The sequence below is a fragment of the Primulina eburnea genome, chromosome 1 (genome assembly GCF_022965805.1).
Source record: "Primulina eburnea isolate SZY01 chromosome 1, ASM2296580v1, whole genome shotgun sequence".
Taxonomy (NCBI): Eukaryota; Viridiplantae; Streptophyta; class Magnoliopsida; order Lamiales; family Gesneriaceae; genus Primulina; species Primulina eburnea.
Genome location: NC_133101.1, coordinates 63016784 through 63029816, shown reverse-complemented (window position 1 = coordinate 63029816; position 13033 = coordinate 63016784). Strand labels below are relative to the sequence as shown.

General features: G+C 32.5%; 3 protein-coding genes across 3 annotated transcripts; 2 read left to right on the top strand and 1 right to left on the bottom strand.

The window, feature by feature from the left end:
• The first annotated feature begins 2572 nt into the window (after positions 1-2572).
• LOC140839538 (homeobox-leucine zipper protein ATHB-7-like) lies at positions 2573-3536 on the top strand. The gene is made up of 2 exons (XM_073206311.1): positions 2573-2997; positions 3085-3536. The coding sequence occupies exons 1-2, from the start codon at positions 2698-2700 to the stop codon at positions 3424-3426; spliced, it is 642 nt and encodes a 213-aa protein (XP_073062412.1). The 5' UTR covers positions 2573-2697; the 3' UTR covers positions 3427-3536.
• A 1666-nt stretch (positions 3537-5202) lies between these two features.
• On the top strand, positions 5203-7007 carry LOC140839527 (uncharacterized membrane protein At1g16860-like). Its single transcript, XM_073206288.1, has 4 exons — positions 5203-5604; positions 5828-5962; positions 6053-6264; positions 6413-7007. Exons 1-4 carry the CDS (start codon positions 5284-5286, stop codon positions 6600-6602), a joined length of 858 nt encoding a protein of 285 aa, XP_073062389.1. The 5' UTR covers positions 5203-5283; the 3' UTR covers positions 6603-7007.
• On the bottom strand, positions 6867-9285 carry LOC140839533 (ubiquitin-ribosomal protein eL40 fusion protein). Its single transcript, XM_073206302.1, has 5 exons — positions 9054-9285; positions 8886-8972; positions 8691-8793; positions 7208-7274; positions 6867-7096 (listed from the first exon to the last, which is right to left on the bottom strand). Exons 1-5 carry the CDS (start codon positions 9154-9156, stop codon positions 7070-7072), a joined length of 387 nt encoding a protein of 128 aa, XP_073062403.1. The 5' UTR covers positions 9157-9285; the 3' UTR covers positions 6867-7069.
• Between the last annotated feature and the right edge of the window lie 3748 nt (positions 9286-13033).

Sequence of the window (13033 nt, the reverse complement as noted above, 5' to 3'; positions counted from 1 at the left end):
CAGTCCAATTATTTTTAATTGAATTTAATTAAACAAAAACGCATTTATCCACGAAGAATTACAGCTGTCGCCTAAAATCGCACACTGAAACCGAATACTATTTCTAGTCGGTTTAACCGCGTGTTGATTAATATTTTTGAAGCTAAATTTAACCAATTCTCTTTCGAGTCAAGATTAAACAACAAACATGCAAATAATTGGCCAAATTAAAAGCACGAAATTTATACAAATATTAATCAATAACATAGAACAATTTTATAAATCAAACACTTCAATGAATAACAAAAATCAGTCGTTTGTTCCTATCGTGGTCCCGATCACAAAAGAAAACTACTCCATAAATTCAAAACCAAAATCAAATTTAATAATTGAATTCATGAATAAAAAGCTAGAAAATTAAAAGAGACGAGAAAATCTCAGCGATGGCGCGCAGATATGCGTGTGAAGCGCGTCGTTTTCTCCCTCGATTTTCTCTCCGAGCCGTTGCCTTCTTTCACAAGTATGAAATTCCTCTCCAAAAACTCCAAAGTCGGCCGCCCTCTCGAAATTCAACCCCCCATTTTGTTTTGTCTTTTTCCTTTTTATTCTTCTTCCAAATCTCGAGCAAATCTTCGCCAAATTCATCATCCGATATCATGGACACGGACCCCGTATCAGCCTCCGGAGTGGGGTCCGTGTAGCTTCTGTAATTTGACTTTCTCTTGTGAAGACGGACACGGACCCCGTGTATGGGTCCGTCCAGAGGTCCGTCTAGCTTCTGTAATTTGCAATCTTGGTAACTGAATGGCACGGACCTGTCTCCGGGGTCCGTGTCCGGGTCCGTGTCTCTTCGGCAAAATTCTTCTTTTGTGGTTGAATGACACGGACCCTTACACGGGATCCGTGTAAGGGTCTGTGTATTGGTTCATGCTTTCTTCCTATTCTTCCGGTTATTTCTGACGTGGCATTGCAGAGTTTGACATTTCTTTCACTTCTTTGGCTTTTCTCCTCTTTTGGTCAAACCTACAATCAGCAAAAAATGAAACGAAATAAGCGCCAAACTCGGGGTAAAAAGATGCCAAATAAGCACGAATACGACAAAATAATATCCCTAAAGTACTATATAATTCGTGCTTATCACATATCCATCACAAACCAAAAAAAATAAAAATCAAGGAGATAGGCCCATATACATACATACATACATTATACATATATATTATTTATTAAAGTTAAAACTCTTTTATTAATTAATTATGATTTTTTTTATAATTTCCAAATCACTTTCTAACATTATATATACAAAAATTTTCTTTACATTTAATTTTATTTTGTATCATTTCAATTTTAAAAATTAATAAATTTAATTTTAAAATTAAAAATAAAAGTATTGCATCCTTTGATTATTAATTTTTTTTTTATGAAATACACCCATTATGATCTGCTAGCTATAATTACTCATTACTGGGAATTTATAGAAGGAATATGTCAAAGAGTGAAAATACAACACTCACATAAACAGTTTTTGTATTTATTTAACCTACCTTTAACAATATTATGGTATAATATGATGATTATAAGAGGATCATATCACAAACAGGCTCGAAATTAATTTTTTTCAAAACACCATATTTTGAAAATGAATGAATTTAGTGTTGTTAAAAATTGAGAAGGTTGAAACAATCTCATAGATATATATCCGGGAGGTCGATCCAGTACATAGGTGCTGTGAAATTAATATAAAAATAATATTTTTTCACGAGTCCAATCCGATATCCTATATTACAAAATTGATCAGTGAGAGGATCTAATAAAAGTGTTTTTTTAAAAAAAAAAATTCACCCAAAATCTTTTCAAATATGGTTTTTCAAAATAACCTTTGTAAAGTGTAGTTTTGAGAATCTTTATTCAAATTTATAATACTCCGAAAAGTATCCTAAACTTCAAATTTTCTTTTTCTCTGAATAATTTTACGGTGGTTGTATATATGTTTCTGTTGATACAAAAATCAAAATGCATTTTATGTTTCAACGGTCCCCTCATCATATCACACACACACACATATTTCCACGTTTTCACATATCGATTTTATAAATAATTTAGGATGAATAATTAAAATTTCATGCTTTCTCGATTAAAAACCAGTGACGTGCCGAGCGAGAAAACTACATATATATATAAAATAAAGACAGAAAGCGAGACAATTATTTGACTTTGCATTAACCAAGAGACATGTGTTTCCATTAGTCGATGTCCCAATGCATTATGCAAATCTTCCCTTCCAATCTTTTTTTTTTTTTAATTTTTATATTATATATTTCTATTCCTTAAATACGTCCAGTATTTGCCCATCCAGATGAAATTAATATTTCTAAGAAAAAAGTTGTCGATATATTTCCACTTTTTGAAGGATATATGTGGCTGACTATCGCTTCACCATAGTCTTATTTAGTTAAACAAAACATTAATTTTTCAATAATGATATATTGCAAAAACTTGTGTGAGTCTCACAATTCGTATTTTACGAGATAGGTCTTTTATTTGGGTGAATAAGTATTATTTTTATGCTAAGATTATTACTTTTTATTATGAATATCGGTACCCGTCTCACGGATACAATTTCTGAACATTCTCTATATCTTGTCATCTCTACTTATGGCCATACATGCTAACTAAATCCCAGGAACTAAAGATTTTTACAAATTCTTCGGGAAAAATATGTTCAACTGTGACACATCTAATGAGAAGCAGAAGGAGAGAAGGTTCAGTGATGAGCAAATACGAACTCTAGAAGGGGTGTTTGAGTCAGAGACCAAGCTGGAGCCAGGAAACAAGATGAAACTGGCTAAACAATTAGGACTGCAGCCACGACAGATCGCGATATGGTTTCAAAACAAGAGAGCACGATGGAAATCGAAGACCATCGAGAAAGATTATGGCCTCTTATTAGCTGATTACAAAAATTTATCTTCCCAGTTTGAGGCTTCAAAGAAAGAGAAGCAGTCCTTACTTTTCCAGGTACTATTTTTGAAATCCAATCAGACGTCCGGTAAAGGTGGTATCCATTCCCAGGTCTAATTTTCGATTTATATCCTTCTTGAACAGCTGCAGAAGCTGAAGAATGAGACGATGGGAAAGTTCGAAGAGACTTTATGCCAGTCTCAGATTCAAGAAATGGCACCGAGAAACACCAGCATCGATTTTCTGGCGAATAATACTCCAAGTAAATATATGGTGGGAATTGTATCAGACGATGATCATAGCAGCAGCGTGGAAAAGGTTGATCCATTGGGGTTTGACGAAGTGAAAGCTTACCAGTTTCTGAATTCTTCAATGGCTGAGGTGCTGGATGTTTCCTCTTCATCACCACTTGAAGATTTGGGCAGTTTTGAGACTGATGATATGATGAATCAGGTTACTAAAAATACTGATCAATGGTGGTTCTGATCTTGATTTGACTAAATCAAGTTACATATATGGGAGATGATTGTGAATTAGAATAAGCAGATTTTGTTACTTCTTGTTTATATAATAAAGTGGCAAGGTGTTATCTTTCACTGGCAATTGACAAGTTTGATAGCCACGAAGGGAATATAACTAATGAAATAAATATTCTTTAATTAATTTTTAATATTGTGAAATTAATGTATTGAATTTTGTCACTAATAAGATTTCCAAAAGTATTGATATCTAGATATTATATTATTGTTCAAAAGAGTTTATTTCCTAACAAAGTTTTTGTTTCCAAATTTGTGTAGTACTCTATACAACGAATAAAATAGGCAAATGAATTATATAATTAAGAGATAATTGTTGTTGGATGTGTATGATTTTTTTAGTTGAAGGAGAGCACTGAAAATTAAATTGGAGAGTTAATTGTTGTGTTGCCATGAAGTGTTGGAAATGCTTGAAAACAACACACGTGTAAAGTGTTGGTTGAAGAGTTATTTGTGGCTACGAGTTTCAGCAATACAGTTGTTACAAAAAACTCCCAATCTTTGCATATTTTCAACATTTCCCAATCTATACATTTGGTCGATTTCTCGGTATATCAAGGGTTACCCTTGCGTTGTTGAATACCCCCTCTTGTTGCTTTGAAGGCTATGTCATCCTAATGCTGCTAAATGGATATCCTGCCTGTGTAAATGATGAATCAGGGATAGAACAAAATTATGTGTAATACATTATAAGTCCAATCATACTTCCAAATTTAAAGGTTTTGATTTCAATGAAAATATAGTTTCATACATTATATTATAAGAAAGTGGATTTTTTTAAAAAAAAAAATCACTCTGGAAATAACAAAAAACGTATACGTAGTTAACTTAATTTACATTCATATACGTAAGCAGGTTATGTAAAGGTTTTTTTTTTTTTTTTTTTACATATAGTCATCTAATGTAAAAATATTAATATGACAAGAAGATAACGAATTCGGAGATTTTCTCAAACCAAAAGTTATTATTATTTATTATTATTAGAGACAATATTAATATTAATATCAGTATTAATATTAATAATAATAAGATTATTAATATTTTAAAAAATAATATGATTATTATATATTAATAATACTATTATTTATTATTAATATTATTTCGAGGCGATACTTATTTATTATTAATATTATTTTCGAGGCGTGTTCGGAGATTTCGGGGCTGAGGATATTAATCCCATACCTGTACTGAATTACATCGGGGATTTATAAAAATCCCCGAACCCGAACCCAAATCCGAAAAAATCGGAGATCCTCATCCCCGTTTCGAGTTATCCCCGCGGGACCCCAAACCCGTGGGAAAAGTTGCCATCCCTGCTTATTGCTTTGAAGGCTATGTCATCCTAGTGCTGCTAAATGGATATCCTGCCTGTGTAAATTATGTATCAGGGATAGAACAAAATTATGTGTAATACATTATAAGTCCAATTATACCTCCAAATTCAAACGTTTTGATTTTATTGAAAATATAGTTTCATACATTATATTATAAGAAATTGGAATTTAAAAAAAAAAATATATTCACTCTGGAAATAACAAAAAAACGTATACGTAGTTAACTTAATTTACATTCATGTACGTAAGCAGGTTATGTAAAAGTTTTTTTTTTTTTTTTTTTTACATATAGTAATCTAAAAAAATGAAAATATATGAAATGATAATTTGCTTTAAAATAATAATACGACAAAAGTAACATAAAAGTTTTATTAGGACAGAATTTTTTTATTTTTGTTTTGGTCCCCTTTCAGTATCAACCCTAATCAGCCACCGGCAGGAAAGGGAACGAAATATGTGGGGATCACACTGAAATGAAAGACCACATAAACGCAGCTTCCCCCATAATCCATAGGCTTCCCCACCACCGCCACAGCCATTGCCGCAGCCTCATTTCTCCGGGGATAATTTGCCTGCTTGTAACTTTATTTTTGCTGGGACTTTGCGTCTCTACATTCATTCTCATAGTTATTCACAATGCCGTCTTCTTCATGCTCCTCCTCTGCATCTCAACTCTCGTCGCCGCTTTCCTGCTCTGGAATTCCCGAAACGGCGCAGTGTTACGTTTCCTCCATTCTTTCCCAGATTCCGATCTCGCCACCGCCACTCATGGCCAGCTCGTCAAGGTTACAGGGGTATGAAATAAATGAGGAATTTTATGAAAAACTGCATTGTTTTCTGATTGCGGGTTCGTATGGTGGGATGCAAGAATGCATTTTTATGTGTATTTGAAGCGGCTATGAATTGGTTTTAGTTTAAAGCAATCCTTTTTAAAGAAGGCATTGCCCAAGGATTTTGCGGCTAAAGTTAATTTCTACTCTCACTTGCACTGTATCTGAAAATTATTGTCAAATTCAGGTGGTCTCCTGCGGGACTGTTTGCTTAGAATCTTCATACGAAAAGGTTACTCAATGCGCCTACACATCTGCCGTGTTGTACGAGTGCTCACATGTCGCGGGATTGGTATTCCCATGGAGACTAGCTTATTCAGAGGTATTTTTCTTCACCAACTCCTGAGATTTGCTTCGGTTCTCATATCCCAAAAATGCAATTTATGATTTCATATTTGCCCATTTCTGGCAGAGGCTCTCAACTGATTTCTACATAACTGACCTAAAGTCTGGCATCAGAGCTCTTGTGAAAGCTGGCCCTGATTCTAAACTTATTCCTTTGATCTGTGAGAGTACTCTAATTCAAACAACCCCAAAATGCAGAGATCTGTCCTCCAGCTTTAGAAAGTGGCTAAGCGAGAGAAATTTATCAGGTGAAGCCCGTTTGCTGCGCCTGGAAGAAGGGTAAAGCTTCGATTGTGGGCTTGGTTTTTTCTCTAGTAAACAACTGTGCATATACTTATGAATATATCCAGAACCTAGATCTTGAAAGGTTTACCATCAATGGGCTAATGGATTGGCGTCTGACTACAATTTTACTTGCATTTGATAGATACGTGAAAGAAGGCAGCACAGTGAACGTGATGGGAATACTCAGTATAAACAATCGTGTTCCGAAGATTGTTCACCCACAGGAAATACTCTCCACGGGATGTATGTGGCAAAAACTGCATCTTCCCATGGACATGGAAGGTCTCATAATCGGAATCTCCAAAACAGTATGTTCTCAAGGGAGTAAATGACAGTCATGCGACTCAGACAGGAAATCAAGTTTGGCTACATGACCATCATTTTTAAGCTCTCTCTGTGTAGCTCTATAGAAACCTGTTCTATTTTCTTGAAGAACTAGCAAATGCCCAACCTCATTTTGTTGTCAATTATTGCATCGCAACTTGCAAGCCTTTAGTTTCTTCCAAAGAAGAATAAATCGAAAAAGAATTTATGCAGGGACTAATTAAGCTAAAAACTCTTCATATTTTTAGCAAATTTTGGGCTACAACACAGACTAGAACTCGGGAAATAAACATAATTAATCAGTGATGTATTATGGATACATGTGTCTAAAATTTCCCGATAATAAAGAAACAACTATTGGTCCATGCAGGTTCAACACAAACAGTTCAAAATTAATATAATTCATCGTAGCAGGACAACAGCGACATGAAAATTCACATGCCATCTCCTCACGAAACCAAATGCATAAGCATGTCTACTTGATCTTCTTCTTTGGCCTCAACTGCGTAGTAAAAAGAAATCTTTATCAAAGCAGAATTCTACCGATTCAACGGATATCTATCTAATTAATAAAAAAAGTAATAATTATGGAATCAAATGCATCCGAACTTGCCTGGTTGCTATGTCCACATTTCTTTTTTCTGCAATTAACAGCACGAGGGTGCAAACGAGCATAGCATCTGAAAACACATGAATCTCCAGTTAAAGTTCAAGATATACTGAAAATTGATATGTCAGCACACCGCTCACTCACATCAAGGCATCAAATACTTAAAAGCCCACATTGACTAATCCTAATTTGAAGAAGTTCATATGTCAATTTTATGATTCTATAAAAAATGATGAAATTTAAATCCTACTTTTAGACAGAGAACTGACTGGAACACATGGCTTCACTGCATATAACTTGTCAATTTATGTATATAGTCGACTAAAAAATTAAAAACGAACTTCTGAACATTTACGGTTCGTAGAGTAAGTTTTTACTGGGCATCTGTTCCAGAACTTTGACACAATTTTGGAAACTTTAGATGAGTGCATAGCCTTTGCTTGATTATGTAATTGAGGTATGTAGGATAAACATACAGAACAAGTGGGTCAGGTTTGAATACCCTCCAAGAAAGATAGAATCAGCTGACCGAGTTCGGTATTATGGGTGTTGAGCATAAATAAAATTATTTAAGTTCTTTAGTATTCGACTTAAATGAGGGTTGATAGAGATAAAGTGGAGTATAAGCCAATACTATGCCATTTTCAATTATAAATTATATATATGTTTAGCATAGTTTTATGGACAATGGCTTGTAAGATTCTGGTTGAATGATGTGTTATAAAATTTTCTTCATCTAGAGTTGTATCCCTTGGTAATCCTTCACGCAACAAGGCAAGTGCTTTCGCTTATGTCTCACTCGTATGTTATACAATAGATATGCGCCTAATGAGACTAATAACTATGATCTGAGCTCCAATTTAAGAAAATTATTAAAATTCTTCCAAATGAATTGTAGCCTAGAGAAATCCTTAGATGGGGGGGAGCAGATTCCAGATTTTAAAGGGTTGGCATCTTAAGATGTTTTGCAGAGTAGCACAAAACTGATAGAAGGTTATATAAAGCGAACAAATGTTCATGTAACGATAATAATAACGATATCCAACAAATATAAATGTAAAGAGAGAAAACACAAAATCAGTGACTACTAAAATACCACAGGCAGATGAGAGAATTCACCATATCAACCACGGACCCCAAAAAATTCTCATGATTAAAACTGCGCCGACCTAGCTTTTCAGAGCACACTCACCCGAAATAATTTTACAAGAAATAATGTTCAATAATATGTCACGTAAGACACAACAATGAAGAATACCGAATCACATTTCATTATCTACCCAAGAAGGCAAGTAACAGAATATGATAAAATTAACGCTTCATACAAATTAATCAATTAATTCGATATCAATAGGAGTACCTTACATCACAAAATATACATCGCATTTGCTATGATTTTATCCATATTTGAGCACAGATTATCTCAAAAACGTTAACTTTAAACCAGAGTACATGAAGAAAATAAAGAACACATTCACAATCTTACTTGCGGCAAATCATCTTGTCCTGATTGTATTTCCTCGCTAAAGCCATCAACGACGGTTCGATAATCCCGCCACGGAGCCTCAAAACCAAATGCAATGTCGATTCTGACCAAAACGAAAATTTTCAATCCAGCAACGAATCGTTTAGTATAGAAAGTATAAAGTCCAACAAAATCAATTGACATACAACTAGCCACCTTTCTGAATATTGTAATCAGCAAGTGTGCGGCCATCTTCTAGCTGCTTTCCAGCAAAAATCAACCTCTGCTGATCCGGAGGAATCCCTAAAAAGGATCGGCAATCAATATCAAATCATAAAAAAAACCTTGGGTACATAGGTGATCGAAAGAAAGAGTGATCAATACCTTCCTTGTCCTGAATTTTAGCCTTCACATTATCGATGGTGTCACTGGATTCAACTTCGAGCGTTATAGTCTTCCCGGTTAGGGTCTTGACGAAGATCTGCATTCTTTCGGCTGAACAAACGCCGCCGCTGAATGGAATTTGATCGATGGATGCGTATCTATTACGAGATTTATCAATTATATATGCGGGCTAAAAACTAGGGTTTTGAGTATTGGTCTGCCAAAATAACTTGAATTTGGTAGTGGGCTTTATAACAAGAGGCTTCGCTTATTTATCTGGCCTCTCCTTTAATGGGCTTTATAACAAGAGGCTTCGCTTATTTATTTGGGCTTTCTTTTAATGAGAATGTTATGTCACATCGCAAATAGTACAAATTATTAGTTAATTATAAATTAAAATTTTATTATTTTAAAAATAAAATAAACATATGATTGAATTGAATATTATAAATATATAGTAATATTTAATTTTATAATTACAATTTTTATCATCATCTACATATTTTACTTAGAAAAAATTCTAAACAAAACTTCTCTTTAAAATCGAACAACTCTTCTAAATTGAAAATAATTCGGTGTTAATTGTTTCGTATTACTTGATCAAATTAAAAATAATAATACAACACGTGTACATATTTTACTAGTATACAATTCATATTTGTGTTGTTTTACTAATGTGGTAAATTTAATAAAAAATAATCTTACAAAATATTATTAAATGATAAATAAATCAAAATAATCTGCAAATTACGTTAGCTAAATTAAACAAGAGTGAGTCTCATGTGAGACCGTCTCACGGATCATAATCTGTGAGACGGGTCAACCCTACCCATATTCACAATAAAATGTAATACTCTTAGCATAAAAAGTGATACTTTTTCATGGGTGACCCATATAAGAGATCCGTCTCACAAATAATACCCGTGAGACCGTCTCACACAAGTTTTTGCCATTAAACAAAACTCAGGCTTTCATCTATCTTTTTTAATTCAAGAAACATATACATATAATCAAAGATTATTATGTTTTGGACCATTTAACCTATCTACAATAATTATACCAACCAAACACCCTCCTTTCGGGATGGGTGAACTGTGTTTTATATTCCTAAATGTTTTATTTTGAAATTATTTGAAAAGAAGCATATATTATACGATGCTATTATATATTTAATTCATCGGTCGTTACATTTGGATACATCCCGCGGTCGTGTATGCATGTGTATTTTTTAATAAAACAAAAAAATCATAGTTTATTTTTTTTAGCTTTAATATAATCTCAGCCAAATACAAATTTTCCAATAAAAGTGACTTCCAAGAAAGACACTCTACCCTCTTACAAAGTTAATTTTTCACTCCAACGAGTTGTATCATTATAATGGTGCATATGGTTTATATAAAAATTTAAGGTTGGCTTCGATGGAGGGATTTGAAATTATGACTTTCAAATCTGTGGATTTAAAATAAATTTTTTTGATTGGATGAATTTATATGAGATGGATTTTAAATCCACTCCACTATTAACTTATGCAAATGTAATTGTGATTATGATAGATTTGAAATCTACCAAAAATTGGTGTCACTTCAAATCCAAACTTCAATTTTTTTCTCAAAGTCAAATATCTCCCTCCAAATAAAGAATTTTAATCCAAGCCGCAACCTAGAGAAAAATTACATTTTTTTCATATATGTTTGTTTTGTCTTCTTGCAACTTTAGTATTCTGTGTTGTTAATTTCAATTTTAGTTTTGAATCTTTAGATTTTTTCACAATTTTAACTATTTTTTTTATGAGAATTGTTGATATGATACTATATACGTCAGCGTCACATCAAACTTACATCGTAAAACTGATTAAATATTTCAATAAAATAAATATAATGTACTTGTAAAACTAAAATTCGACGACATAAAGAAACAGAAGTGGAAAAAAAAAACAATAACATTGATATTCAAAGTGATTCTCCAGGAACCCTCAGCTTTAAAAAAATATAATGTATATGTTTTTTCGATTGTTTTATCCAAACATATAAACCTGACTTCGTGTTATTTAAGAAATAATTATTCATGTACTATGTTAATTAATATTGACATATCTTTTGAATTTGTCTTTAGTTTCTCAAAAATTTTTGTTACAACTAATATAATTTATAAATTTTATATTCAGAATAATATATATATATATATATATATATATATATATATATATTTGTCTGATTCAATTGATTTGTCTGATTTTGAATCGGAGCATCCCATATTCTTATAAAGATCTTTTTTCATTTCATCAATGTAGATTTCTACCATCTTCTCTTTAGAATAGATCTCTGAATATTTTTGAGTCAAGATTTTAAATGGACTCATTGCATCTTTCTCTTTTTGTTGTTGATTCAACAAATCTTTCTGATATGAAGAAATTTTTTCTTCCATTTGAAGTAAGGTGTCATGACCATGAAGTTTTCCAGATACTGGATCTTCTCGTAACATTTTATCCCAAAATTTTGTAGAGCTAGTTCTCCATAGACAAGGGATACCTTCGTCTGTATAACCAAATTCTGGCTGCCATTTCCAGATCCATGGAATACCGAATTCCATGAAGAATAGACATAAAGTCTTTCCATCAATCCAATGTTCAGAAAAACTTTTTGTAATAATTGGTGCAACATTCAACCAAGTATCGAATGGTTTTATAAAAACCTCTGGCAAAATCTTTGCTGATGGACCAAATATTTTCCACCAAATAAAAAACCAATTTGGAATAGGATAATGGAAAACATTTTCACAAATCTTAAGAAACCATGTATGTTTCCTTTTTTCATTTTCATATAATAAAGTTTTATTAAAACTTTCAATATAATCCCAGAAATTGAATTTAAAACTGGTTTTATGATTTTCTGAGTAAAACTCTTTTTCAACCAATGGAGATATACCCCATTCTTCAATAGATATAATTTTTTTGATAATAAACTTAGAGAAGTTATAACTTCCTTTTTGTTGAGTATTACTGAAAAAGTGAGTAATATCAACACTTTTTGTAGATATGAGAAGATTCTCATAATATCCTCTTTGCTTATAAGCACCATATACATATTATGTATTGGTAAAATATCTTTCCATAATAATCCAAGGAGTTTTTTCCCATTGGATATCTTTTTCTTCTATAAGAAGAATTAATTCTTTATGTTTTGACTCTGTATAAAGAGCTATATCATTATCATCTTCTTTGATGATATTAGCATATGATGCTGAAGACTGAGAATCAGAATTATTTTTCTGCTTTTGTTTCAAGAATTCTTGAAATTCATTGTATAACTCATTCTGCTCAGTATTACTGGCTGATGAACTTGATAAGTTTTGGGCTATTAGCCTCTGTTTTCCATGTTGTGCTATAATATTAGGGGGTTTTCCCCTACCACCTCGCCCTCTATAAGAGGACTCTCCTCTGCCTCGAGAGTACATATCTGTAGATGAAAACATTAAGATAAATATTCTCGAGTTAAGAAATCTGGTAGATGATTATCTTCACCTTTTTTATAAATGATTTCATAATCAAAAGGAGCTAAATGAGCCTGCCATCTAGCAAACATTTGCTTAGAAACATCATGTTTAAAATCTTTATTAAACATAAACTTTGCAGATTTGCAATCAGTTTTTATAATAAACTTTTGATTATATAAATCATCTTGAAATTTTAAAATACATCTAACAATAGCTAAGATTTCTTTTGCTACTGTGGAGTAATTTTTCTGAGCATTATTCCACTTCCCAGAATAAAATCTTATAAGATATTCTTGTTTTGTTTGAGGATCTTTTTGTTTTAAAATTCCTCCAAAACCTATATCTGAGGCATCAGTTTCTACAATTTTATCCCATAAAGGATTTGCCAACATAAGACAAGGAAGATTCTTAACTTTATCTTTAATAATTTGAACAGCTTTAGTATGCTTATCTGTCCAAGGTAAAGGATTTTTCTTCAGTCTATCATA

Bases quoted from the DNA above. Each gene is read 5' to 3' on its own strand.
- LOC140839538 (XM_073206311.1), top strand. From the start codon at position 2,698: ATGTTCAACTGTGACACATCTAATGAGAAGCAGAAGGAGAGAAGGTTC. The intron at 2,998-3,084 runs GTACTATTTTTG...CTTCTTGAACAG, and splicing joins AGCAGTCCTTACTTTTCCAG to CTGCAGAAGCTGAAGAATGA.
- LOC140839533 (XM_073206302.1), bottom strand. From the start codon at position 9,156: ATGCAGATCTTCGTCAAGACCCTAACCGGGAAGACTATAACGCTCGAA. The intron at 7,275-8,690 runs GTAAGATTGTGA...ATGTGTTTTCAG, and splicing joins GACAAGATGATTTGCCGCAA to ATGCTATGCTCGTTTGCACC. The intron at 7,097-7,207 runs GCAAGTTCGGAT...TTTACTACGCAG, and splicing joins AATGTGGACATAGCAACCAG to TTGAGGCCAAAGAAGAAGAT.
- LOC140839527 (XM_073206288.1), top strand. From the start codon at position 5,284: ATGAAAGACCACATAAACGCAGCTTCCCCCATAATCCATAGGCTTCCC. The intron at 5,605-5,827 runs GTATGAAATAAA...TGTCAAATTCAG, and splicing joins AGCTCGTCAAGGTTACAGGG to GTGGTCTCCTGCGGGACTGT. The intron at 5,963-6,052 runs GTATTTTTCTTC...CATTTCTGGCAG, and splicing joins GGAGACTAGCTTATTCAGAG to AGGCTCTCAACTGATTTCTA.